General features: G+C 42.0%; 1 protein-coding gene across 1 annotated transcript in view; it reads right to left on the bottom strand.

The window, feature by feature from the left end:
• The window catches only part of DEPTOR (DEP domain containing MTOR-interacting protein), a 76,795-nt gene extending 49,854 nt beyond the window's left edge, over positions 1–26,941 (bottom strand). The window contains exons 1-2 of the mRNA XM_017826400.1: positions 26,817–26,941; positions 26,555–26,650 (exon numbers count right to left, since the gene is read on the bottom strand). Of these exons, the coding sequence (XP_017681889.1) occupies positions 26,555–26,640 (86 nt within the window). The 5' untranslated portion in view covers positions 26,641–26,650; positions 26,817–26,941. The remainder of the gene's footprint in view (positions 1–26,554; positions 26,651–26,816) is intronic.
• Positions 26,942–27,455: the final 514 nt, after the last annotated feature.

The raw sequence follows: 27,455 nt of genomic DNA, 5'->3' as shown, positions 1-27,455 counted from the left end.
CAAATCACCTTCTGAGTATCATTTGCAAAGAGCCTTTGTAACTAGAAAGACTAGGACAAGAGTGGAGCAGCACTCAAGCCCTGCTCAAAGGATGGGCTTTCAAGGTGTTGGGTAGAATAGGAAGAGACCCGGCCACACCTCCACTGCTGGCATCTCACAACCAGGAAACCCACAGCAACCATTTGTTACAACTTTAAACTCCATAATTGAAAAAATTTGTTTTCTGCTCAGTGGAAAAGTTTAAAAACTGAAGAACAGAACAGCATACTAAATCCATTAAAATACTTCCTGTAGGTCAATTAAACTGCCAATAATTTGGAATTAATTTTCCCACATTACCTCTAATACGTTCCATGTTACTCCTTTATTTTATAGTATCACTGCTGAAGATTCTTTTTTCTTTTTTATCTCATTCATTTTTTCAGTTGTAGTTTCTCCCTTGGTTGGGTAACTGCATTTTGCCTCCAGCTGCACAACAAGCATAGCATTTATGATTTAAAATTCAGGTGTGAAGCTGTTCCAACACAATGCTATCTGTCATTAAAAAGCTGCCTCCTACTTCAAATCAAGAACTGATTTGTCACTTGGGGACGTGTTGGCAAATGCTCTCTAGCTGCAAAATCTCCCCCATCATCTTGAAAGCAAGTTGGCTGGCTGTTTTTGAGATGTTTGGGTCAGAATGCTAGATCCTGATTAGAGTAATACCTTGTTAATAAAGGTTCTGGGGTTCTGCATCTTTATTTTTAGTAAATTTTTTTCTAAATAAACAAAATAAGCAACATTACCAATAAATTAATGGATAGAGGTTTCTGAAGTTTTGTTTAAGTTTTATGCTTTCTTGTTCCATTTTAATGAATCATATCAGAAAATCTTTTTGTAGTGTCATGCCTATACCCCAGTTCTGAGGAAAGCACAGAAATCATAATGCTTGGGCTCCTGTCACAAACAGAAACATTGCTGTTCATTTCCAAGTGGACAGGATCCTACCTTGTAAACACTCTCACTGACTTCAAAGGGTCCTGAGTAATGCTACAATAATTGTAGGGGGTACAAGGGTGATAACACAGAAAAGTGTTAACATGAGCCTCAAAAAGCACAGAGTAATTTTCCTCTCAATGTGACTCCAGTATGAAACAATAATTTCGCTCTAGAATCAAAAAAAAGGGAAAATATTTGGCTGAAATCAGTGAAGAAAGTAATATTAGGGCATTAGACAAGGCTTATGTAGGCATCTACCTAAAAACAGTAGCAAAGCAATGTTTCTGTTCTGCAGTATTTAGCCTTGAACGACACTGGAATGGCCAATCTGATGTTAATTCGAAACCAGCTTTGCAAACATCATTAAAAAATCTAAGAGTTTTATATTAAAAATACTGATAAATCTGATTAGTATTCTGTAAAGAAATGCTGATTAATATTCCAGGCATTGTGAAATTCTCTGAGCTAAAATATCTTTGCTTATAGCACATTTTCCAGATGTGCTCTAACAGCTGTTGCCATGCTCAGAAAGAAAAGCCGACACAGTTTTAATTATAGAACATGCAATTATCAGTATGTCTGATGGAGATTCACAATTAAAATACATTCCAGATTCTCTTAATGTTCATCCAGTCTTATGTCACACAATAATCTGCAAGAACAAAATTATAAAAAGAGTGTGTAATACGTATGCAGACAGCTCAACCCAGCTTCGTGTAAGTCTAAATGGCTGTAGTTCATCTGATACAAGAGGGAAACCACCTTCTTTGTCCACATGTTGCACAGGAGTGTAACAGTACTGGTCTGGCATTCCACAAACAAGTCAGTCAAGAGCCCCAGAAATGAGCATCTAGGTCTTCAATTCTGACTTCAGGCTTTCCTGCAGTTGGTGGGCTTATAAATATTTCAATCTCTCTGCCACGTCAAAAGACACAAGTTCCCACAACAATCTTTTTACTCATTCAGACCATTCACAAAGTCTCTGTATATGCCTTTTTGCCTATATTCCTAAAACTCATAAAAATGTCATAATCTTAATTACTTCCACCCACTAGCTAAAGTGGATCTGAATTTGCTAAGAGGTTATAAAATCATTAAGTCAATGACAGCATGACCACATAAGCCTCAAGAAGCCTGAAAAAACAAATTTACCTCCAATGGATGTGGGAACCTTTGCTGCAGTCTATATCAATTGTATCCATACTGAATTATGGCCATGATAATTTATTTGGAATAAAGAACAGAAGGGGAACAAGTTTTGTCCTTGGTGATGTATGCTGTTCTCTCTGTCAAGGCTCTCTCACCCCTACAAACCTGCTAAAAATCAAACTATATGGAGGAGAAGTAGCTCAGTAAATTGGCATTGTACCCAGTGTAAGCTACAAATACAGAAGTCTAAGGTAAAGTTATTGAGCATATATTGCAGTATACAAATCAAAAGTTTAGGCAGGAATTCAAAAAATGTGTCTGTGTTCATAAGTATTTATCAGGAGATAAATCAAATGGGTCAAAAAGGAATTAAATTCACCAGTGAATGCAATTATACTGGAGCCAATGCCCACATGAAGTCGTAAATTCTTTATCCCTTGGCATTGGGAAACAGGCTTCTCACTCAAAGTCCTTGATGTTTTTCCCTTTAAGTAACATTAATCACTTTACGTCAGCTAGTCTACATGATGACTGGAAAAGACCTAACATCAAACATATTTCTCTCACTAGAAAAAGTTTTTCTCAAGAGCTGATTAGGAGAATTAGCTGACTGACAAATCCTGACCAGCTTGAGAGGAGAAGGGGAGGAGAGGGCAAATAACAAGGGTAGATGGGGAGACACTTTGACTCAATAAGCCTTCGAAAAGTTGACTCTCTTTCTACAACTTAATAGCTGAACACCAGAAAACGATCTTGTGTACACGAGTACATCATCCATACATAATTCCATGCATTGGTCAAGACTACCTGCCAGATTTTGCACAAGGGGCCACAGTCTGCTCTACCTGGAGAAAAACAATGCGAGATCAAAAGCGTTTGAGCAATTGCCTGTGAACTGTAACAGGCATATGCAACCCTTTAATATTTACAAACTGATATCCATGACTCTTAGTCATGCTTACAACAAATAAAGACAGGCTGTATTTGCAAGCATGCATGCCAGAACAGTTTCCTGGGGGCTTGTCCAAACAGGAGTTGCTCCTAATTAACAACATGTAGGGACTCTTGCTCCAAACAGAAGTGCCTTCCTCCTGCATAGCATGGAACAGGATAACCTGGAACACACTGCTTCTGATTTGCAGTAAGTGTGTTCAGAGCTATCTGGAACAATGCTATTTGTTGAGAGGCATTTTCTTTGGTAACTGTCAGAAAAGTCAAGATAATGGAAAAATCTAAATCTTTGCCTAGAAATGAAGGATCAGGCACTAACTTGGGACTAAACTGCTCTTGCAGCTACATGAAACTTGCATTTTGTTTCCAACCAACAGGGACATTTTTATTTCCACGAGGGACATTACACATTTTGAAGTTTCTTGCATCTTTTTCTGGACCAATGGATAAGGACTTAAGAGACAGTGCCTGCACAAGAGTTTAGCTTTACTTTTAAACCCAGAAAAGGCTAGCCTGCTGGATAAAGACAGTAAATATATCATTAACTGGACCATGGTCCAAATATCTCACCCAGCTATTTCCCTTTATTAAGTCTAGTAGTTTGGGCTTGGCTAACATAGATCTTCCAAAGCACTATCCAATCCTGATTTCTATGCATGAAAAGAACCCTAAAAACCTCCTGCTCTTCCTGGTAATTTTCTGAATAAATTATCTGCCATTTCCTAGTACATCCGATACAGTCCCTACATTTATCCTAGCAAGGCTCAGGAACAATGTGCAGAGAACAGGTTGGTCCCTGACACTCTAAATGGACAAGATGGTACGAAGACTTTCATATGGAGCTCCACTCATTCACCTTTTTTAACATTCCTGAAACAATCATACACACACATAAAAATGCATATATCACTGAACTGTAGAACAGTTTGGGTTGTGTTTTAGTTGTGGCTTTTAAAGGTCATCTGGTCCAACCCATCTGCAATGAGCAGACACATTTTCCACTATATCAAGTTGCTCAAAGCCCCTGCACCCTAAACTTGAATGTTTCCAGGGATGGGGCATCTACCACCCCTCTGGGCACCTTGTTCTAGTATTTCACCACCATCATCACAAAAAATTTCTTCCTTATATCTAATCTGAATCTACCATTTTTTAATTTAAACCCCTACCCCTTACTGTATTGCAAGAGGCCCTACTAAAAAGTAGGTCCACATCTTTCTTCTAAGCCCCCTTTAAGAATTGAAAGGCCACAATAAGGTCTTCCTGGAACCTTCTCTTCCCCAGGCTGTTTTTCTGTTTTCACAAGAGGTACTCTATCCCTCTAATCATCTTCATGGTCCTTCTCTGGACTGACTCCAACACGTTGATGTCTTTCCTGTGCTGAGGACCCCAAAGCTGGATACAGTACTCCAGCTGGGGTCTCACTAGAGCAGAGGGGCTGGATCCCCTCCCTTGACCTGCTGACCACACTGCTTTTGGTGCAGCCCAGAATACAATTGTCTTTCTGGGTTGCAATCACACATTACAGAGTCACAGAATCACAGAATATGACAAGTTGGAAGGGACCCACAAGGATTATCAAGTCCAACCTTAGACCATCCCCAAGAGTCACATCATTGTCACATCCATCTTTTCATCCACCATCACCCCAAGTCCTTCTCAGCAGGGCTGCTCTTGATTTGTTCATCCCACTGCCTGTATTGATATAGCAGGGGTTGCCCTGACCCAGGCACACACCTTGCACTTGGCCCTGTTGAACCTTATTAGGCTCCCATGGACCCACTTCTCAAGCTTATCCAGGTGCCTCTGGATGGCATTCTGTCCCTCAGGTGTGTCATTCACTCCTCTCAGCTTGGTGTCATCTGCAAACTTGCTGAGGTTGCACTTGATACCACTATGTCACTGATGATGATAATAAACTGTACTGCTCCCAGTATGGACCTCGGAGGGACACCCTCATCACCATCTGGACATAGAGCCATTGACCACTACCCTCTGGATGTGACCCTCCAACAAACTCCTCATCAGCTGAACAGCCCACTCATCAAATCCATCTCTTTCCAATTTAGAGAGAAGAATGTTGTGGTGGACTCTGTTAAAGGCCCTTAAAAAATCCAACAAATGACATCTGCAGCCCTTCCCCTGTCCACTGATGTAGTTATTCCATCACAGAAGGCCACCAGGTTGGTCAGTCAAGACTTGCCCTTCATGAAGCCAAGCAACATATATATGGCTTGGTTTCAAAGAGTGTATAAATATGTGTATGTGCGCATACGTATATATATGATATATAGAAATAAAACATATATATGCAAATGACATACAATATCTTCATTATGATATTTTGCAGTATGTAATCATCTATACTATATGTCATATATATATCATCTATATCACAGAACACATCATTTAGAACAATATTATTTTTTTTAATGGAAGGACAAAACACCAGTGAAGAGATAATTTAAAATGGAAATTCTTAGCAGAATTTATTAATTATTGAACAGTACACACTGATGATGTAATTGGTCATGGCACAAAGCACGTCCTGCCTCAGAGTGCTCAACTGCTGCTGCTGAGTTCTAGCATGCTCATGGGTTACTGCTGTGTTACACTTTGGTTTCAGTGACTATCCCAGATGGAGCACTGCTAGTCAGCATTCACTGAACTACTACAATTCTATCAAATTTGGTAAACTCTGAACAAAACCATATTAGATCCCTTGAAAATTAACAGTGATATGCAAGAAGGCAAAGCAGTGCAAGTGGTTTCTGCCACTCTCAAATTCTTTCACAAGTTTCCTGTACTTGGAACTTCTGTAAGAGAAGGATTTACTTATTTCCAAGAAAAACAAGTCACAAAATCCTTAGGGAGAAACATATACAGATAGAAAAAGTATCCTGACAAAGATGAGGACAATTCATGGTGGCTAAAGAACATGGGGTTTTCACACCTCTTCTCAAGGGTTATCACAGGTGTGCCACTGGCAGGTAGAATTGCCCCTTTCTGTTGGAAACAGAACAGTTTTGTATCTGCCCAGAGGTCACAAACTTTGGCTGTTTTCTGAACATAAGCATATGACCTACAGCATAGGCATCTTACAAAAGATGGCATTTTCCAAAGTGTCTCAGTGACTTAGAAGCATAAGTCCCACTGAAATTTAAACCTCACAAGTTAGTTGCGGACCCAATTAATTACAAAATAAATGAGCATAAGGCAGCATTTTTGTATATACACAGACCCAGGAAAATACAGAACTACTTGAAATGTCCTTTACACTAAACTCTTGCCACTGCACTGTCAGCAAAAAAATAAAATAGGTCATGAGGATATGAACTTTTTACACAGAGGCGATCATGAAGGTACTCTGTGAATGTAGTGTGTGTTGCTGGGACAAGCATTTCCAGCTGGGCTTGCCAAGTCTCAGCTGAAGTGTCAGCATTTCACTGCTGAATGTTCCTCTTTCTATTTATGCTTCAGCTCTGCAATCACTTAGTTTTGTTACTTGATATTCACAGGAGCTAGAATACCCTTTAAAACATGGGGTAACATACTGGAAATAGGATGAAAATATTTCTGTGTCAGTAGCTGTGGCAGAGAAGGAATTCTAACATCTCAAATGGGGTTAGAGAGGTTGTCTTCAAAGCAGCTCCTGATACCAGTTCTCGTCACTCTGTTTATCTCCACTTTTTTGCCCACAGCCATGTAGTCAATATGAAGAGATGCCAGAACACAGAGCCAGATAGAAAGACTTCAGGTAAACCATCTCTGGGTGCACTGCAGAGGAAATCCTAAAGCTTTCAAAGAAGTGATGGTTCACCAGTGCCCCCGTAGCTTTAAATAAAACACTGTGGCTGCCTCTTTAATGAGGTCTTTTTTATGCATTCAGAAAGCACTAAGGACACTAAGCCCACAACCAAGCATGCACAGGGACATCCCCAGTACTCATAACATTTTAGTAATACTGTTAGGGATCAAAGCAAACTCTGGGGAACAGACACAGTCATGGCTGAGGGTCTGGGATGAAATCAAAATGATGTGTCTTGGAGACACTCTTTCAGCCCATAAATTCAGGCCAGAAATTCAGAGCCACAGGCTCCCTTTCAGTACTCCAGACTGAAGAAAAATTATATCTGTGTGTTTGTAATAATCTGTCATAAAACTAGAGACCCTTTGTAAAAGCAATGGAAGCTGTGAAGCAGCCGATCCCCCTGCCTGCCAAGCCATTTCATTTGCATTTCACTTTTAAGTAAATTGTGTACAAACATGAATAATATACATCTACTTGCCTATGCGTTTGAACCTTGAGAGCTTCTGGCTTGCTGGAAAGCATAAAACCATATTTTACAAAGATGAAAACACAGAATACAGGCAAGTTATTATTTCACCTGCCCCTAGTCATAAGGAAAGTGGAAGTCTGCCTGTCTTGCTCCAGCTGTTTGCTTTCTGGGCTGAAGCTGTCAGAACTCAGCAACTCATAGTTCTCCTTCTCTACAGAGAAGTCAAATATAACTGTGCTTCTCACTCATGTAGGATGAGCTGGGATGCACCATGGGATGCATGTATGCAGGTCTATGTGATACTACTGTGTGGATCCCCAAAAGAACTGATGGACTTCCCACTGAAGAGCAAGCCATCTTTTCTCATATCCATCAACTATATTTTCTCCACATTACTTTTCTGTGTCTCTATTGCAAGGATACTCTTAGGCTTACCAAATCAATAATAATTTTCTCAATGATGTCTTCCCAAATCTAAACTGAAGACTTCTACCATAAACCACTAAAATTTCAAAGTGCAGACCAGAAACCACGGGAGAACTGTTGCTACAGACATCCCTTGACTGGATTAACAGGGTAGCCATAAGCCCAGCACCTCTTGTAGACTTATGCTAAAATACCTCTCAATAAATGAATTATTTTATGGATAGCAAACTTAGGAAGGAGCAGTGTAGGTCTCAAGGGAGGCCAGCGAAAATCAATGAATTTTTTGTCAGGGAATGCAGACCTGTTATCTCAGTAACATGGCTGGAGGAGGAGAACTTTCCTTTGAATGCTAAATGGGCTAAACAGGGCAAGTACAGGCCAAAGAGCACAAGCCCTACTGCTACAGCTATTGCTGCTAGCACTGCCATTCAGGATCTTGGAGAGACAGACTGGTATCTGGGCAATAGGATGCTGAACTACAGGTCTGCATCACTGGAGTCAAGAAGAGGGGCTGCAGCAAGGACACAAGGGGCTGTGAGTACCAGAAAGCCCTGCTGTGTGAAAGCTCCTCTCTTGGATGACCTTGTACCCCAAGGAGGTAGGGAAGCCAAAAGAAGCTACAGGCTGAGGTCCCTTATGCAGCAAGGCTGACATCTCTTCTACACTTATCCAGAGAGAAAAGCTGAGTATGACCTTGGTCACTTGCAGTGCGTGCAGCAAGTTTCAGACAGCCTGAGAAACAAGGAGGTCTTTTCATCCACCCATCTCTCAGCACATCTGGGAAGAGCAAACCTGTAATGCCCGGAAAGCACCACAGTACTGAACAGGTCTGCAGTGCAAACAGTAAAAGGGGGTGTTATCTGCCAGAGATAACCCAAGAAATCCATGGGAGAAGTGAAATCAGTCAAGTGCCTAATCTCAAGTGCAGTTTGGTATTTCTCCCACCCTGCCAATAAGTGACAAATAGTTTTGCTGGGACATTATATGGCTTTGGGTAATCTCTGGGCTCAAAGTCCTTCCAGGTATGGCTGCTCTCAACCTGAGAGCCGCATACATGCAGGAGATCTTCTCCCTGATATTTTATGCTTCTCAGAGGAGCACCAACTGTTTGGACTTCTTTCAGCAGTCCTTGGCAACCCTGCTTAAAGCAAAAAAATCTGCCTTCATCATTAATAATGCTTCATACTGCAGTAATATCCCAACTGCTTTTACCAAGTGTTTTCCATTGCTACACAAAACTCTTATCCAAATACTGTGCCGTGTAATCATGAATGACATCAAGCACAGAGAGCCAGTACCTGACAGGTAATAAAAGGAGTAATAAAATACTTAGTGTTATGTACTATTGTCAACAAACACGATTTTATATTGAGGCTACAACTCAAGGACTTTTTACTCATTTCCCACAAATACGTAGGTTCACCTTAAAATGAATGTAGATGCAATACTATTTCAATATACAATAGGTTGTATTAAAACCATCAAACTTTGTTTATCTCTTTCCATTCTAAATTAATATCTTCCTTTTTTTCATCTTTAATATAATTGCATTACTGGAATTTATTTTTATTTTGAAGGAAGCTGTGATAGCTTTAAGTGGAAAAGTACTCACTAAAAAAAGGCATTCTGTATGGAATTTCTTTTTTTAAAAAATCTTACAGCATTGTGGCACTGATTCATTTTTTTTACCTCCTACAGCTGGCATTACCACAATATGCAGGATGTTACACTGACAGAAGATGTGATACAAGAGAGTTCTTTTCACTGTCTTCCAGAAGTTGTTGAAATCCAGTGGTTGACCACTAAACTGCAAAATAAAACTGGGATTGATTCAAATTTTTAAACACTTAAAGTAAGTGTTCCATCTGACTGGAATACCTGGAGGTGATTAAATTGTGCATAAATAGAAATGGAGGAACAGGTAAGACTATAAAATGTAAGGCCCTGCACTAACAACAAAATGCTTTGCTGAAAACTGGAAACTCAGAGGCTGAAAGCAACAGAGAGTAAGAAATAGTTGAATATGCTGTAGTGAAACTTGCACTGACAACAGGCTGAAAACAGGTAGAGACCATATAAAAACCAAAGTCAACCTTAGGTTGTATTAACTGAGATGTTTCCAGAAATGATGTGAAGTCCAGTTGCTCATGTCATTGTATATGATACTACAGAACATCATCTAAATATTGTGTTTTGTTTATGCCATGTCATTCCAGAACAATGAGCTCAAATAGATGCAATGATGTAGGACTACTCTAGTATGAGAAATGATGAGCCAGTCTCATGACCAGAGAGAAAAAGATACTGGCTTGGGAGTCTGGCCTTATCTAGTCAGAAAATGAGAAGAAGAGAATTGCTGTTGATAATCTTTCAAATGAGCTGAAAGAAGAGAGCAAGAAAAGCTATTTAAGACATGCTGAGAGAATGTAAGAATTAGACAAAGTTTTGAAGAAAAATTTTCTAATTGTTACTTACGACAAGAACTGAAATGACTTTCAGAGGACTGTAATAAATATACTGAAGGATTAAGTGTTATAATATTCTGCAGAAGACCTTCCAGTCTAATGTTTTATAATTACATGATTTACACTGCTATCTGCAAACAATCTTGGGAATACTACAAGAAGAAAGAGTATCAGAGGCTGGTCTTTGAAAGCACCATACCAAGACTCACAGCCTTTCTAAAGTCCTGGTTCATGTCAGCTGCAAAAAACAAAAGTTCAAATGCTGCCTATATTAAAACATTTGCTGTTTATATCAAAGCTTTTATTAAAAGTACATATACAGATATACATTCTTTGTCTGTTTGCCAAAGCTCAGGAGCTGTAGGTATAACGAGAGATGTCCACATTTCTGAGCATGCTTCCTTGCTTTTGCCACAGGGTGTTCCTTGTTTTTCATTTTTACTGTGCACACTCGCAACAGTCCTTATGTGGCTGACTGGAAGGACAGGGATTAACTGGCCAGTCATTATCATACAGTCAACACCAAACTAGGGGCATGTTTTCCTCCCACATATGAAGGAAATCCTACAACCCTTGAGACATACAACTGTGTCAAGATATGGCTGGGGATGTGCTGTGAGGAAACCCCATCAGCTGGGTAGCAGCATGCAGAGAGGCCAAGGGTCTGCTCTGTTTCCTTGCTAAATCAAAGTGTAGAAGCCAGGAGGAACTGTGATGGCAGAGGATCCCTCTGCCAGCTCCACAGCCACTCTGCATTTCACCCTTGGCTGAAGTCTCTACATGTCTGCACTCAGCTGGCTTTCCTGCCTTCACGTGCAACATCCACTCATCCTGTTGAGATCCAGATCACCAGGTTCGCAGGAACCTCCAGCCTCTAATCTGAGATCTTGCGAAGCTACCACAAAGAACCTGTCTACATAGTCATAGTCACCTTGGTCTTTTTAGCCTGGAATTTTATATAGTAGCATATGATTTTATTTTATTTATTGAAATAATATAGAGTATGCAATTATTAAAATGAAAAAATCAAAATAGGATAGAAGCCTAAATAGAATGATGTTACAGGTTTTTGGAGTTTCTTTAAGTTGCCTTGTTTGCTTAAGAAAAACATTGAGAGTAAAATATAAGACAGTATGACCTTCACAGTCAGCTGGAGGCAACAAATCAGTGTAATCCTAATTAACATTCTGCTCATTTATACTTGTTCTTCTTAAAGAGAATCCTGTAATATCCAATAAGGTTTCACTGCAAATGCCAAACAAAAAAAGAAGAAATAAATCACCATCTAGAGATGAAAAAATGAAAAATGTCTTGGAAATCTATTGATTGCCCCAGACTACACTGAATGAGTTCCAAATGCATCTATGCAAATGGTAAAAATGATTTTACTCAACAATTTTGCAACATAACACTACTGTATTCATTGTTTAAACACAGAAAGGATTGCTTTCTGACACAAACATTTTAATGACAAAACCCCACCCTATCTGCTTTAAATCTCTTTCTTTATCTAGGTCATACAAACACGTAACATGAAGAATTATGGCATATGAATTTAAAGGGATTATGTAATGGCATGAAGTTGCTCACTGCCTAAATTCTGGTAGGCTAATGAAGAACTTTATCATTAAGGAAAATGTATTAATAAAAATCCTACTTAAATACTAATTTTATTTCAAAGATTTTCCTTTTGCAAAAATATAGCCTGAGGATGGTTTTGTTTGATTAGCTCAGCATTTTTCTACACCTCATATATGACATGAACAGATACACAGCTGTGACATAACCACTCTTTATGAATAGTTCCTTCTGTTAGGATGCTATCAAGGATCTTGTCTTGTTTGATTAGGCCTTGTCAAACGCTCACAAGTAGATAACTTTGAAAAGATAAATATTACAGAAGCAATCTTCCTCTGCTCTTAAGATTAAATGGAAATTTTCCTTTAAAATAATAAATAAATCCACAAGGACCCCAAAGGAATTCTGTTGCTCTACTGAACATCTTGCTCCCATTGCTGGGCATATGTTTGCCATTTCTCTTTCTAGGCAAAATTCTCTCTCCAACATGCAGAAAGGTCAGTGAACAGGTATTTATGTACTCTGACAATAAATTCAAACTGTGACTTCTTACTGCTTTAATAACTCAGAACATGCACCCTGACCCTTATTCACCAAGTAATGGCATCAGCTTTATGTACGCATCAGCCTAAGTAGAATGCTGCTGGATTTAGATTACAACAATATGGTTATGTTTACAACATACTCCAAACTTTGTCTCAGGCCTCAACTTGAATCCAAAACATATGTTGCACAGACAGTTAGAGATAGGCTTTAGATGGGTAACAGGACAAGAGGACCTGAGTGGTTCAGACTCAGATATTCACCTATCATCGGTATAAATGGCCCAACACTGTGTGTTAATCCAATTCATTTACTCAAGACAAGCCCTGACATAACCTGTCCTCAAGAAAGGCAAGATCTGTCGGAGCTTGGCTATGGTTGCTCTTCAAATGGTTTCAACAAGCACAGGTGGGCAGGCAGACCACAAGTGCTTCTTGTTGGAGCTGCCCAGACATATGGATACCAGAGCATGTGCCAAGGTTTCGTCCATTATTCACCCTGACTTTCAGAGCACAGTACAGTGCTAATTAGGTCTTAATTTGAATGTAGCCAAAATGAGCTTTATGAATGTCGAACTATAGAATCATAGAATCACAGAAATGTTTATCTTGGAAAATACTTTTAAGATCATTGAGTCCAACCCTTAACCTAGCACTGCCAAGTCCATTATTAAACCATGTCCCCAAGTGCCACAACTACACATCTTTTAAATACCTCCAACAGCAGCAACTTTATCACTTCCTTGGGTAGCCCATTCCAATGCTTGACAACACTTTCCATGAAGAAATTTTTCCCAGTATCCCATCTAAACCTCCTCTGGTGCAACTTGAGGCCATTTCCTCTTGCCCTGTCACTTGTTACTTGAAAGAAGAGACTGACATTCACCTGGCTACAACCTCCTTTCAGGTAGTTGTATACAGTGATAAGGTCTCCTCTGAGCCTCCCCTTCTCCAGGACAAACAACCCCAGCTCCCTCAGTCACTCCTAATCAGACTTGTGCTCCAGACCCTTTACCAGCTTCACTGCCCTTCTCTGGACATGCTCCAGCACCTCAATGTACTTCTGGTAGTGAGGGGCCCAAAACTGGACACAGAATTTGAGGTGTGGCCTCACCAGTGCTGAGTACAGGGGGACAACCATTTCCCTACTCCTGCTGTTTCTGATACAAGCCAGAATGCCCCCACAGCCTTCTTGGCACACTGCGGGCTCATGTTCAGCTGGCTGTCAACCAGCACCCCCAAGTCCTTCTCCAATGGGCAGTTTTCCAGCCACTCATTTCCAAGCCTGTAGCACTGCATGGGGTTGTTGTGACCAGAATGCAGGACCTGGCACTTGGGCCTTGTTGTACCTCATAAAATTGGCCTCGGCCCATTGATCCAGCCTGATCAAATTTCTCTGCAGGGCCCTCCTCCCCCCTGGCAGATCAACACTTCTGCCCAACTTGGTATCATTTGCAAACTGACTAAGGTTGCCCTCTACCCCCTTGTCCAGGTTGTCCATAGAGATTAGAAGATTTCAGTTCATATGTAAGTAAGCTGTGCATATATGAACTGCTGAAACTGCAAAAGGTTTGTGGTCACTAAAGACATGAAACCACTGATCAAGAAAGGTCAACACCTTTCTGTGCCTTTTCCTACAGGTTTGTCACTCTCTGAGGTGAAATACTGATATTTTACATAAAGACATGTGCTGTCTACAGTTTTTAGTCTGCAAGCAAAATTTCACAATTTCCAGTCCACGGGAACTTGTCTTTAGCCAGTATATGTTAAAATAAGGTTTTCATTCCATGTTTATTGTGCTTCTCTTGAATAGTTTATGCAACCTTTTTTTCTTCCTCCTTTGGCCCAATAATGTGTTTCCCAAGAGTACTGTTGTTACTGGCCTCATGCAAACTCAGATGTTCCATATTCATCAGTAAAGAAAGCAATACAGAGTACAAACATATTTCATGTGAAATTATGTAGGATATGCTGTTTCAGCTGGTGTTGATTTACAGATTCAACCACAAAAAAAGTCATATGAAGTTCTTAATATATTATATTGGAGCAGCTCTAGCCCCTCTGTAACCGAACAAAGTGAATGAAAGCAATTATCTTCCAACCACCCATATTTGATTCCTTACAGTAGGATCAGAGTACAGCACTTGGAAAAACCACCACTTTAAAGATAACTTAAATGGCTGGATTCTCCCCCATTATGAAATATTTTTAAAGGATCTAGGCCTTGCAACATTGCGATAAAGCACAATAGCATACAGAGAAAGCAAAAATCCCATTGTTTTGTGTGTGCTGAAAGAAATGTTATTATTTTTAACAAGGTGGGATAATGGTTGGGTACATGCTTGATTTAATTACGTCTTTGATCGCATCTGTAAAGACAAGGGAATATATCTCATTACATTCCAAATGGATTACAGGATGAGACATGCCACTCCAAGGGAGGAAAGTGTTAACATTTCAAACACTTTCTTCTCCCTCAACACATGACTGAAAGCCCTCTTTCCACAAGCAAAGTTGGAGCTGCAGGACCATGCACAGGAACCTGCGCACACAAATGAACTCTGAAAGCGGTCCCTTTGTGCACAGTGTGAGAGGATCTAGAGGGCTCAATCCATCTTTAGCAACATTGGGCAGGCAGAGAGAACAGAGAAGCAGGTGGCTGTCCCTGAGATTACTGTTCCTCATGTAATGCCAACACTACACAGCCAGCAGGATTTCTGGCACTGTGACCTACTGGCCTTCCAGCACGTATTACTCTGTACAATGTCTCCAATCTTTTCTCTATTCTCATCCTTCAGGGACTGTTATAAACCCACCATGTCCTAACCATTTGTACTTTGGTTTCTGTCCCCCAAATTCTTAAGAAATTAATCTACAGATAACCTTACAGACACCTTGAAAAGCAATCTTGGTGGTCCGAAGAGTTGTGATGTTGGCATCTCATGAATCTCACATGATTTGGGGTGAAATCCTGGCCTAACTTAAGACAGTGAGGTCAAGGGAGTCAGGCTGTCACCTTCAAATCTTCCTAAAAATCTCAGCTGAAATAGAGATATTTCAAAAGTTCTTAGACATTCATTTGGGAATGGATACATTTCTCATCCTTAAATTTGCTTGAAAAGCTGGACAATGTAAGAGCGATCAGTGGTACAAACTAACTAATCTGATTTTGCACTGAAGTACTTAAAAGGCTTTCTTAGAAGCCCTGCCACCAATTCCACTGACCAGACAATAATACCTGGTTATCAGCCAGTAACAAAAAGTTGATAATATTAGCCACCATAGCTTAAAGAAGACATCACACTCTGCCTTCATGAAATACACAACTGGAAGGGATCTCTAGAGGTCATCTGGTCCAACCTATACTGAAAGCTTATCCAGTTAGTGCAAGTTGCTCAGGGTCATGTCCAGGTAAGATTTTAATACTTCAGAGCTTCTCTGGGCCCCCATTCTGATTTTTTACTTACCCTTATGGTGAATAATTCTTTCCAAATATCTAATTAGAAAGAACCTTGCAAACTTTGACTACTGCCTCTTGCACCATCCGTGTGCCCCTTAGAAAAGACTCTCTCCCCTTTTGCCTACATCTTCTCATTTTAGTAGTTGCAACCAGCAGTAAGATCCCTCCAAGCCTTTTCTTCTCTAGGCTGAGCAGACCCAGTCCTCAGCAGTTCCTTGTACATCACTTGCTCCAGCCCAACCCTACCCTGAGAGCCAGCCTTCCTTGGGGCTTGCTTCTCGTATGAAGACACCTTTTTCCTATCTATTTTAGATAGTTGCATAATTTTGCATAAATTACAGACAAAGAAATAAATCTTATTAAAATAAGCCTCTAATAAATTTTGCTTTATTTTTTCTGTTTGGTGGGCTTTTGAGAACCCCCTTTCATTGCCTCATCTAACTAGACATGCATAGTATGATACCAATGGCTCCTATTCTTCTCATCACAGAGATGTACTTATTAACCTCATTTAACCTCATATATTTCTGCCATTTCCCAAAAGACTTTAAAGGTCTGAGTTTGTCCAAATGCTATAAGTTTTGAAAATACTTTAATTGTCCAAGACAAGTCTTTAGGCTTCTAGACCCAAATCACTCTCAAAATGGTATTTGTACGATCTCTTTTGGGATTTGTACATGATAATGCTACTTTGAGCTTCTTCCCATCACAATCTCCCTCTCTCTGCACTGACCAAGCAGCAATTTAGCAGTTTAAACTAGGAATTACTCTTTCTACATCTTAGAAAAAAAAAATTAATTTCAGTTAGAGGAAAGTATAAGTTAATTACATCCTGAGCATCAGGAAACAATTAATAGCTTTCTATCATATCACCCTGATTTCTATGTTATACAAACAATTATATGCTACTGCAGAAAAGGATGTATGATTATCAAGACAAGGATCTTTTCTGGAAAAAAATGAAAGGAAATTTTTCTACCACTGACAATCAGCACTATAAATAATGCTTAGCTAATATCTTTTCAAAATTCATTTCCATTATTTGCAATGCTAACTCTGAGTGATGCGTTGGCTGCGTGTTGTCAGATTCTCCTTCCAAAGAGGATAACTGTAAACAAATGTTGGACTCTGATTCCTCAGATAAGCACTCACAAATTCAGGTTCCTGTGAATATTTAGCAATACTCACTGGAATTAAATTAAAAATCATTGTTTTTACTAACCATATTGTAATCATGCCTTGCATTTGGTTTGCCTCTTGAATCAGAGCTGAGACTGGCTTGTAAAAACACAAAGGAACACACAGGCTTGCTTTAAGAAGCCCCAATGCTTTGAAGACATGGGCCGCAATGCGAAGAGCAACGGATATGACACACAAAAACTTCTTTCAACTGCCGATAAACTCATTTGGTCTGATATGCAAGAAAGTGGTGCAGACACAGAGCCAGCAGATTGTACAACAGCTCAGCTGAACACTAATGGAAACACTACGGAAAACACCCATTTTGGCAACAGCACTTAGTGTGAGAAGCAAGGGAACAAACCCACGCAAACCTCCACAATGCCAAGTCAAAGGCTACCGCGCTAAATGGCCTCTGTGTTACCGGGGGTGGGACAATCTTCCGAAACCAGGTACAGAATATAAGGCTTGTAAAGGATAAATATGATAGTGGTGTTTATCAGCAGAACAACCTTGGTCTCCACAGATTCCTCACACAATGCCCCTTCCAGGACAGCTAAACCCCTCCCCCAGAATGAGTTCTGTTCCACGCTCTCCTTCCCTATTATTTTCCACCTCAAGGCTTCTTCTATGCTGTCCTTGACAAACATCATCTTGGAGAGATAGTTGCCACATCTTTTGATCAGAATAAGTGTCCATCTCCCTGATTCCTTCTACTGCCTCCTCCTCTTCTGCCACAACAAATGCAGTATTACTGTACTTCACTTTCAAGCTCCCATCTTTGCTATCGCCATCTCTTAGGTATGTTGGCTTTTGCTCTGACCAGCCATTTAGTTACAATTTTGTAATTTGGTTTTTTATCTTCAAGTGAGCATCTCTGTGCTTGCTGCCTTAATACAGGAGGCACCCTCAACCAAACAGCCACAGGGCTGTCTGGATGGAGTCACCCAAATCTCGCCCAGCATTGCTATGATCTCTACCAAACACCTGACATGTAAACAAGGGTCAGGCAGGGGAAGAATGGATGAAAGGAGTGAGAAGGGGCTCCTGGACTGGCAGAGCTGTACTTTAATATCAGAAATTGATTCCCTGAGAAGTCAATCTCACTGTGGGGTCCTCCAGTAAAACATGGGGTCTGTGGAGCTCCTCACTCCCTGACCCCAGGCCAGCTGACCTTACCTGTTACACTGCCATTGGTGCTGGTTTGACATGACAATAACCTGTCTGAGCTCCCCAGACTGCTCATCTTGAGCTCAGACACTCACCATCCAAGCAGCAGGATCCTCAGTCCAAAGGAATTGGGCTGCTCTTTTCTGCAGCAGCAGCTAGACAGATCAGCTCAACATCACTGTAAAACCCACAGCACGACCTACCCCTGAGGCAGGTCAAAAAACTATCTCCCTGCAAACTCCTGTGACACAGCTGCAGTACCTCAGGAACTCACCTACACAATTGCAAGGAAATGGGCATTTACAGCCTTGCTCTGTGAAAACCCACTTCTATATTCGCTCTGAATTAGCAAGCCAAACCAGGAACACTTTACGATTATTCCGAACTTCACCTTTGGGATCTGAATGCATTTACTGGATTGAGGCACTGCTAAGACACAAACTATGAAGACTTATAAAAGGCTGATAATTAGGTCGGGGTTGAATTCTGAAGTAGTGCTGTCACTGGAATATGCTGGTCATACAAATTACATAGTAAAAATTTCAGAACATATGAAATGTCAGTATTTGTACCTCCATTCATGCACAATACCATGATAAGAGTGCAGAAGTAAAGGTAAAAGCCTTGAAAAAGAAAAAGGCTTGGTAAATTGCAAACTTAGTTTCTGTTCCTGTCAGGTAACAATATGTGCATTGGGCATCTAAACTCAACATGATTTTTATAGTCTGGCTTCTACTGGAGTCTGAAATTTTTAAATGGGAATCCAGCAAATTAAGCCCTGGAGAGATTGCCAAGCAAACCCAGCAGTGGGTTTGCTGCCATTATTTCCCTCTACCTGTCCTTGACATGTGTTTCTGCTGGCTCCTTCACCCCAGTGCTGGCACTGGTCTGACTTCATGCTGAACCTGTTTAGAAAGTTAAATTTTTCTTATTTGGCTTCAGCTGCTTCAGTTCCCTGAACTTCTGATCCCGGACGAACACCAGTGCGAAGTGCAAGGGAAGAGATAAGAGCGGGGCAGAGGCAGCCTGCGGTTGGATCCGCTGTATCAGTAAACCACAGCCTTAAACTGTACGTGCTTCAGTGACATGGGGGAAGCCAGGACCCACTTCTCCCCCTGTACTTCTTCAGAAAAAGCTTTTATGTGGTCATGTGGTAAACTGGTTTGTAAAACTGACCCAACTGAAATACCAGCCTTCCAAAAGCCCTGCTGATCACTCCCCTGGTGCAGGTCACCATATGGTGATGGGTCCAGAGGTGCTTAAGCCAGTCCAATGAGGGGAAGGACAGGGTGGGAACCAAGAGGCAGAAACACCTATTTAATTCTGGTGGTTTATACATTAAAATTACTTAAAATATATGGTCTATATGTCCTGATCTTGCTTAAGGAAACAAACCAACAACCCATGATTAACACATGAAGTGCATCCTTCCCTCAACAAATATCAGTGGTTCTGCTGACACTTGAAGCTTTGTAGTTTCTTAACATTTAGAGCCTCAACACAGTTCTTCAAGGACCAGCTACATGAACCAAACCTGATTAGCTCTTGCTTCTTCCCCAGCTTTTCATCCCCTTTGCCAGTTCTTCATCAGTTTAACCTCTTCCCACATAAGTATATTTTGGAGAGATGACTGGCCTTGAACATATAAAAAAGGTATATTTGAGTTAGCAAAAGGACTCATACAGGTCTGCTCTGCCAGGATGACAGAGGCAAGAGAGTTAACAGAACCATAATACAACAGTTATGAAAACAAAAAGCAGAAACTCAGGAGGATCTGGAGCCTCAGGATGGAATGTCTCTTTCTGAGAGCACACTCTAAGCCCAGAGCTACCACCAAGCCTGCACTCAGTGCCTGGAAACTCAGTGACAGGATGAAGAAGCCTATGTCAGGAACTTAGATGGACTGCAGATAGGTTAATATTTGCTGCTGTGACATCATCTTTCATTTTTTTAAGTTCTACATCACAGAAAGCACTGAAATTCTGTGAGTTTTACAGAATTTACAGTTTTACTTCAAAAAGTACTGGAGTCTACAGATACAAGAAATACCTCAATTAAAATGAGATATACTGATTCCTCCCTAGTCTTTGTCCATCTATCCAACAGTGAAAGCTGTTTGATCTTCCTCCTGGCTTCAGCCTGTTCTCTCACTTTACCAATGTGACTTTGGAGGGAGAAAAGTGCAGATCCTTTCCTGGACACAGTATCCAGAGCTCCCTATCCATCCCGGTACACAAAGTATCCTTTCTGCATCTCCACACTTCGGAGTTATTTTTCTCTGTGCTTTCCGGATGCCACTCTTGGGCTCAGTGTCTGTCTGACCTCCCAAACCAGAAATCCCAATCCTGACAGTCCCACTTTGGTGGCTTCACACATATCATCCCTCACCGTCCAGAACCCATCAGTGCTGTAAGAAACCACTACCAACTTCAGCCAAGATTCGTGTTGCAAGGGCTTCATTCTTCTTCAGAGCATATAGTGGTTCCCTGTTGGGACCTGATAAATAGCTCAGATCCAAGGCACTATCGCTACACAAATAGTAAATAATAATGGCAAGTGATAGGAGGACTTCTCTGTCATGGTGCCAGCCTAAAGCCACTACTCCCATAGAAGCAGGAATCATGAAGTAAAGGCAAACTTAGACTGATTTTGGCATATTCATTCTGCCATCCCTGCATGACCATCAACATGGAAACAAGTTTCCTTCACTTCTTCATAGGCAGCTACTCTAACATAAAATGAGTAAAAAATATTCTTGCATGTGCTACACACATCAGCTTGCCTTGCACTGCATCTTCATTTCTAGAAATGTTGAATAGCCACAATTTTACTGAAAAACATGAGAAACTGAGATTCCTGGATCAGGAATCATGTATATACATGGGACTTGTCATTAGAATTAATATAAATGGGCAAGATTGAAACACATGAGAGGGTGCATCAAGTATCAAAGATTCTAGAAAAAAAATAACATAAATTTCAGAAACACATGCTTTTTATAAAATTATAATAATTTATACTAATTAAAATATATAATTGAAAGTGTTGTGATAGGGTAGAGTTAGTGGGAAATCTTGATTTCAGAGCATTTCATTTTGAAGCTTTACCAACCTTCACTTTGAAACCTTTTCTTTCAGTGTATCACTCTGATGGAACCTCACAGAGAAGACTGCCAATTTTTTGGTTACTTGAGTTTGGAAAACAAATTGATGAAAATTAAATTATTTGAACAGAGGATCCTGGAGCACTCTATTCCACAGAAATCTGATGATACAGTTTCCTGTGTTCTATCCACCTGAGGAAGTCAGCAGACAAGGGCTTTCTCAAGTGAGACAACTGAAAACTTCTTTTTTCAGGGCTAGTTTTGAACCCAATCAGTATCTCTTGGCTAAGGGAAATGGAATTACTGGTGAAGAACTAAGGAGGTTGGAAGAAAAAGATGCATGGGGTACAAAAACATATCATCCCCTTAGGTAGAAGTACAATATTGAGTTGGCTCAGGCAGATTACAAAATCTCATCCTAATGAATTCTGTCTATTCAAATGTCATAAACATTTGTTTAATATCTGAAGATCTGTCAGGAACTGATGAGAAGTGCCCTCTAGACAGTTGTATATCTCAAATCCTTATGTTTCTTTTAGAGTCTAAGCTTACACAAGAGTGTTAACACACTTTCAAACACAGTGATAGTATTTAATAAATTATGTAACTCTACAGTTTATATAATTCTATATCATAGCAATACATTAACACTAAGGGCCTTTTGACATCGTTACTCTAGAAACTGTTACTATTATGTGCCCTGGGCTCTTTGAACCTTAGAGTGCCAATACACTTTCAATCCTACCATCATGAAAAAAAGTTGATTATCTATTGCTCAGAGTAAAAAAAAAGTTACGGATCTGTAGATCCATGACTCTGAAAGTTATGCACTCCATTTTGTGTTCTTAAAGTGATAATGTTCTAGTGAAAACTGGTTTGGTCTTACAGCTTCAAAATTTGTAGCTGTTTACCAGGTAAAACATCTTTTGTAAGACAAAACTCATAAAACAAACTCTGATAAAAAGGCAAACAAATTTCTGTTGAATCATATCTTGACTTTTCTATCTTTTGAAAGTATGAAAAATCTCTAAGAAACATGCTTCATATTACCTCAAGCAGAAAGAAAGACCATGCTGAATTATAAGAACTATTCTACCAAAATCATTGGCTCATCTAACAAGTCTCATAATTATTTACTCAACTATTTAACAGACGTGTGAATTGGGAAAGGTGTTGCTTCTTGTGAAAGCTGGCGATAAAGAGTCTGCAGAGACATTAAGTGTCATTCAAGTTACACATACTGTAGAACTGCACTATATTTACAGTGGCAATTTCTGATTTAAAAAAAAAAAAAAGGAAAAAAAATAAGTCATTCTTTCAATATTGCTGTTTGGTCAACTGAAGGCTGAAGACCCCTGAATTACCAGGCACATTTTCTGCAAGAAATGTATCTCTTGGGAGATATACAAGACTTTGGTGACAAGCTGGCATCAAGAAACAATTAGCAGATAAGGAAGATTTCAGACACCCCTAACTTGTAAGACAGGCAGCCAGCATGTATATCAAAACATGCCCACTGAAACTGCTTTTGGTTGCCAGAGGGCAAGATCAGCTCTAATCAAGTTAATACTCCAACCCAGCGAGAGATAATACTTTAATCCTTCTGCCAAACAGTGCTGAAATGGGCACAACCTGTTGCCTTCAATGAGGAGGGAAATGAGCTTGGAATTGCTCTGCTTCTGATAAAATTCTTATCAACTTCAGTAGTGTCGTTTTATGTTCTCGTTATTACGCTTCTAACAATGACTATCCAAAGCACTAAGGATGTGACACCTTTCTTCAGGCACTCCCAGCAAGCCCAAGGAAGCCCAGGGACATTCATTTACCAGGGTTGTACCAGGCAGGGATTTGCAGGCAGGGATGTAGCAGGATGGAGGCTTCAAAGGGCTCTCCCTGTTCCAAGGAGGCTGAAAGCCCCATGATCCTCTCAAGCACTGCTTGCAGTTTCTTCAGGGGACAGTTCCATACTCATTACTTCCATCTCTTCCTCAAAAGAGAGTGCACCACTGAGCAGCTACAGCGTCTCTGAATCTTCAGCAGAACAGAGGAAGAGCTGGGTTTTTGGATGGTTGGAGCTCTTAGGCAGCCAGAGCCCCTGCAGTTTGTCCTTGCAGGGTCATCAGTGCCTGCAAAGCCCACAGCCTGATCATGCCCACCCCAGCTCTTGCCTTGCTCTTCCTACTTTCTCCATGGCAGCAGAAACTGCCAAAGGATCTGTTCTGATATGTACCACTCAAAATTCAAAGGCTTGCTGGGACCCAAACTTCAGAAGTCCTCACTTTAAAAAAATGTTTCTATTAACCAAAGGTAGAGTTATACATTTGCTCAGACAGCTGCTGTGTATAGAGGCAAAGGACACTATTGGATGTAAAACTTTAACATGTTAGCTAAAATATACCACCCATGGACCAGTATTTACCTCATAGCCTATGACAGCAGCCAGCTTCCTGGGTGCCAGCTGACATAGCCCACCTCTGGGCAGAGCTCCTGAGCTCGCAGAGGTGAAACACACATCACAAGAAACCAAGGGACAGGAACAAGTAGAAAGAAAAAACCTCTTTGGCCTCTTCCTTTCCCTCCCCTAACCAGTGTGCACTTGCCTAGGGAGGGGAAAGGGGGACGGGGCTTCCATCCCCACCACCGGCATTGCCAGTGTGCAAAGCCAGGCTTGCCAAGCTGTGTCTCAAACAGCTTTAGCCCTCACTACATCAAGTCCTTGCCAGAGAGGGACAGATGTGCAAGAGGCCACAGGAACGAGAGCTATGAGGCAATGCATGAGGCTGGGGCGAGATCGGCAGTAGGAACTTTGTAAGGAATTTAAATTAAGCAGCTCTGGCAAGTATTTAGATACACGTGCTGTTTGGTCTAGTACAAGTGTGCTTTAAATACCTACATTTGGTTGGGTTTGTGTAACACTATGCTCACAGTTTCACTTTACACTTTTACTCCGAAGTTATGTATCCATCTTGCAGTATGCAACACTTGATCACATGCACTTTCACCCAAATACACACATAAGCACCTGTCTGGCTGCATCACTCCCTCTGGGGGCTAATCTTGCAGTTGTAAGCATCACTAAGAATAGAGTACAGTATGTTTCCTTGAGTGCATGTGTGTGCTGGTTTTCTATCATCTGTTTGCCTGCCCCAAAGGCTGCTGATATAGCCTGTCTTTGATCCTGAAAACCTGCCACATTTTCATTATACACTTATCTTGGACAGGAAAAGGAAAACTTCTTAGTGGGGTTGGCTAAAACTTGTCTACTGGTCAGTTTTCTAACACTTGTTTTGTGGCTTTTATTGCCTAGAGAACTGAAGAAAACTAACTCTTTGCATAGAGTGTCCCAACAGAGAAACAAAACAAACTTAATAAAAAATTGGGGGAAGATAAGACAGTTTTTACAATACAGTTCCAGCTCACTCAACAAGTCACTGATACGCAAATGGGAGATTTTGCCTCTTCTCCACCACCTCTTGTTCTTGGTCCTGGCTTCACATTCCCACCACCTATCTTCTGGGGGTTCTGGAAGTCAGCAGATCAGAAAACTAACCTACCCACCTGATCACCACATTGGATCTGTTTTCAAGAAGTGCAAGAAGTACATGAGCAGGCACAAGGGAAGAGATGGGGCTACACTACTGGGGAGTAGGAAAAGGAGTGGATCCTCCCATTCAGCAGTAGCCAGACATTATGCACAGACTTGATAATGTACCCACAGTCCCAGCATATTTAGGACACATCTTACAGATTTGCAAAGGAATGTCCACAGGTAACCTCACAGGATGGCAAATAATTATTCTGTATCTGCAGATCACCCTGCCCCAAAAAAGCACCATGTTTCATGACCTTAATAAATAAAATTACAAATATCATCCTTCATTGCAATACTAATGAGCTGATTCTAGAACCCAGATTTGTTGATGTTTCCTCAGTCTTCTCCTTAGGGAAAGATTCCAAAGTTTTTGTTCTTACATTTAACTATGAGGTATACAGAAAGATTAATATGATCTCCATAAAAATTTTGTATTAACTTTAATCCTTCAACTTCTAGGAACCACAGGATTCTCATTTGACACTTGGATGCAAAACTTTGCACCAAGTCCACCATGCAGAGCCTGTGCCAGTGCACTCTTGTCATCCTAGGTTTCACTTCAGGCTAATTTGAAGCCGAATCTCAAGCTTGGAGCAGATACTGGTGTGTACCAGAGCCAGAGGATCAAAACAACATTTACTTCCCAACCACGGGCGTTACAAGCTGTCAATGCTCCTTATCTCGTGAACGCAACAGTAACAGTATCTGTACTAGCAGCAATGATGGCACCTTCCAAATCAAGGAACATTTCTATCACTTTGCAGTGTTTGTCAGGCATTTGAGCAAAAAGATTTTAAAAAAGTAGATCAAAAAGGCAAAAAATATTCAAGCAAAAACTACTAGGAAAATATTTTTACAATCTCCTTCTAGTTAATTGTACAACATAATATAATGGGAAATTTCTTCCTCAATCACAAGATGTTTCATCACCAAACTGAAAGCATTAAAATTTATTTTTCTCCTCTCTAGTGTATGTGTACAGCCAGCACACTAAATACATCACACAAGTTAAAAATTAACTGAGTCAGGCATTTTTGTTCAAGGTTCCTGTGCTGCACACAACTCCAGTCACAAAGCACTGTTAATTACTGCTGGCACTGACAGTAGGGATCCCCTTCCATCTGCTGGGACCAGCTGATCCAAAATAAAAACAAGCCCTCGGAGTAAGGCGCAGCTCTGCGAGGTCAGCGCCCGGCGCCGCTGCCAGCGCCGGTCCGCACCGGGGCTGTGCGGGAGCGGTGCCTGACGCTCGGCTGGGCTCCCTGTGGGGTGCTCAGACACTTTATCGCTTATGGTTTCTTCGGGGGTTTTAATCTTTAAAGACGCCACACTCCTTCTGCATCGCTTGATGCCTTTAGTGACGCAGCAGCCTCTCCCCAGCCGCCTCCCGCTCCACACAGGGAAGCAAAGGTGCCCAAGGCAGAAGCGCTCTGGGCGGTGCTTTACCTCCCTGGGCTCACAGCACTGGCTGCGGACCCCTTGTCCTGCTCGCTGCTGGAAGCGGGGCCGGAGCCCCGGGACGCGATGGAAGCAGGGCAGGTGCTCCGGTGCAAGGAAAGCCCGCGGGGACAGACCCTCGCCCTCCGACCCGCAATCCCCCCTCCCCAGCCTCGCCGTCAGCGGGGCTGCTGCTAACCCCGGGTACTCGTCCCCGGCAAAGCGGGAGGAAGGCACCGCTTACCGGAGCTGCTCGCCGGTGAGCAGGACCTCGGCCATGTGCTCCAGCTCCGCCGCTTTCTGCTGCATGCTGCTCATGCCCTCCTCCATCGCCGCCGGCCTGCGGGCACAGCACCGCCGGGTGAGGGGGGACCGGGCACCCGCCGCCCCCAGGACGCGCCGCCCCCGCCGGCAGCTCCGGGGCTCCTCCCGCCCGGCCCCGGCGGCCGCAGAGCTCGTCCAGGGGTGGGAGGCAGCGACTGCCACCCCCCGCCGCTTCGGCTCACCTGAGCGGGTCAGGTCACTTTCCCCTCGGCAGGCTCGGATCCCTCCTGCCGCTTCCCGTGTTATTGTGTCACTGGCAGGCGGAGAAACACATGGCTGCAGCCGCCGCCGCCGCAGCCGGGCTCGCCGAGGCAGCAGCGTCCCCCCCCGGCTGTCACACGGCAGGGTCGGCGCTGCCCCCGCGGGAAAGGGCCGGATCCCCGCTGGGGGCTGCGAGACAGGCGGCTGCTGCCGCGCCGCTCCTCTCCTCCAGCCCGGCCGGGGAGGCAGGAGGCGGCTGGAGGCACAGCGCTCCCCACCCGGGGTTCCTTTCCCGCGGGTGCAAAGTCCCCGGGCCTCCCTCTGGCACGGGGCTGCCGGGAGCACAGACTGCACGGAGGGGCAGCGCTCGGGAGAAGCCGAGCCGGCTACGCGGGCGGGGATGCCGCTGCCACCCGCCGAGGTACTCGGGGATGCGCCTTGACAGTGACCCTTAGAGATGCAGCATGGAGCAGGTCGCAGAAAAGGAGCTGGTAGTCTGGGGTTTCACCCTAAAAAACTGCTACTGCCCTCCTGCTGTCTGCATTTCTGCTTATCTGCTACCTAGGGGTTATTTTCAGACGCTGGTCCTCTGCCCACCTCTACTCTTTGTCTCCAGGTGA

The sequence above is a fragment of the Lepidothrix coronata genome, unplaced genomic scaffold, assembly GCF_001604755.1.
Source record: "Lepidothrix coronata isolate B3197 unplaced genomic scaffold, Lepidothrix_coronata-1.0 Scaffold126, whole genome shotgun sequence".
Taxonomy (NCBI): domain Eukaryota; kingdom Metazoa; phylum Chordata; class Aves; order Passeriformes; family Pipridae; genus Lepidothrix; species Lepidothrix coronata.
Note: the sequence above shows the minus strand (reverse complement) of the source record. Positions and strands in the feature narration are given on the sequence as shown.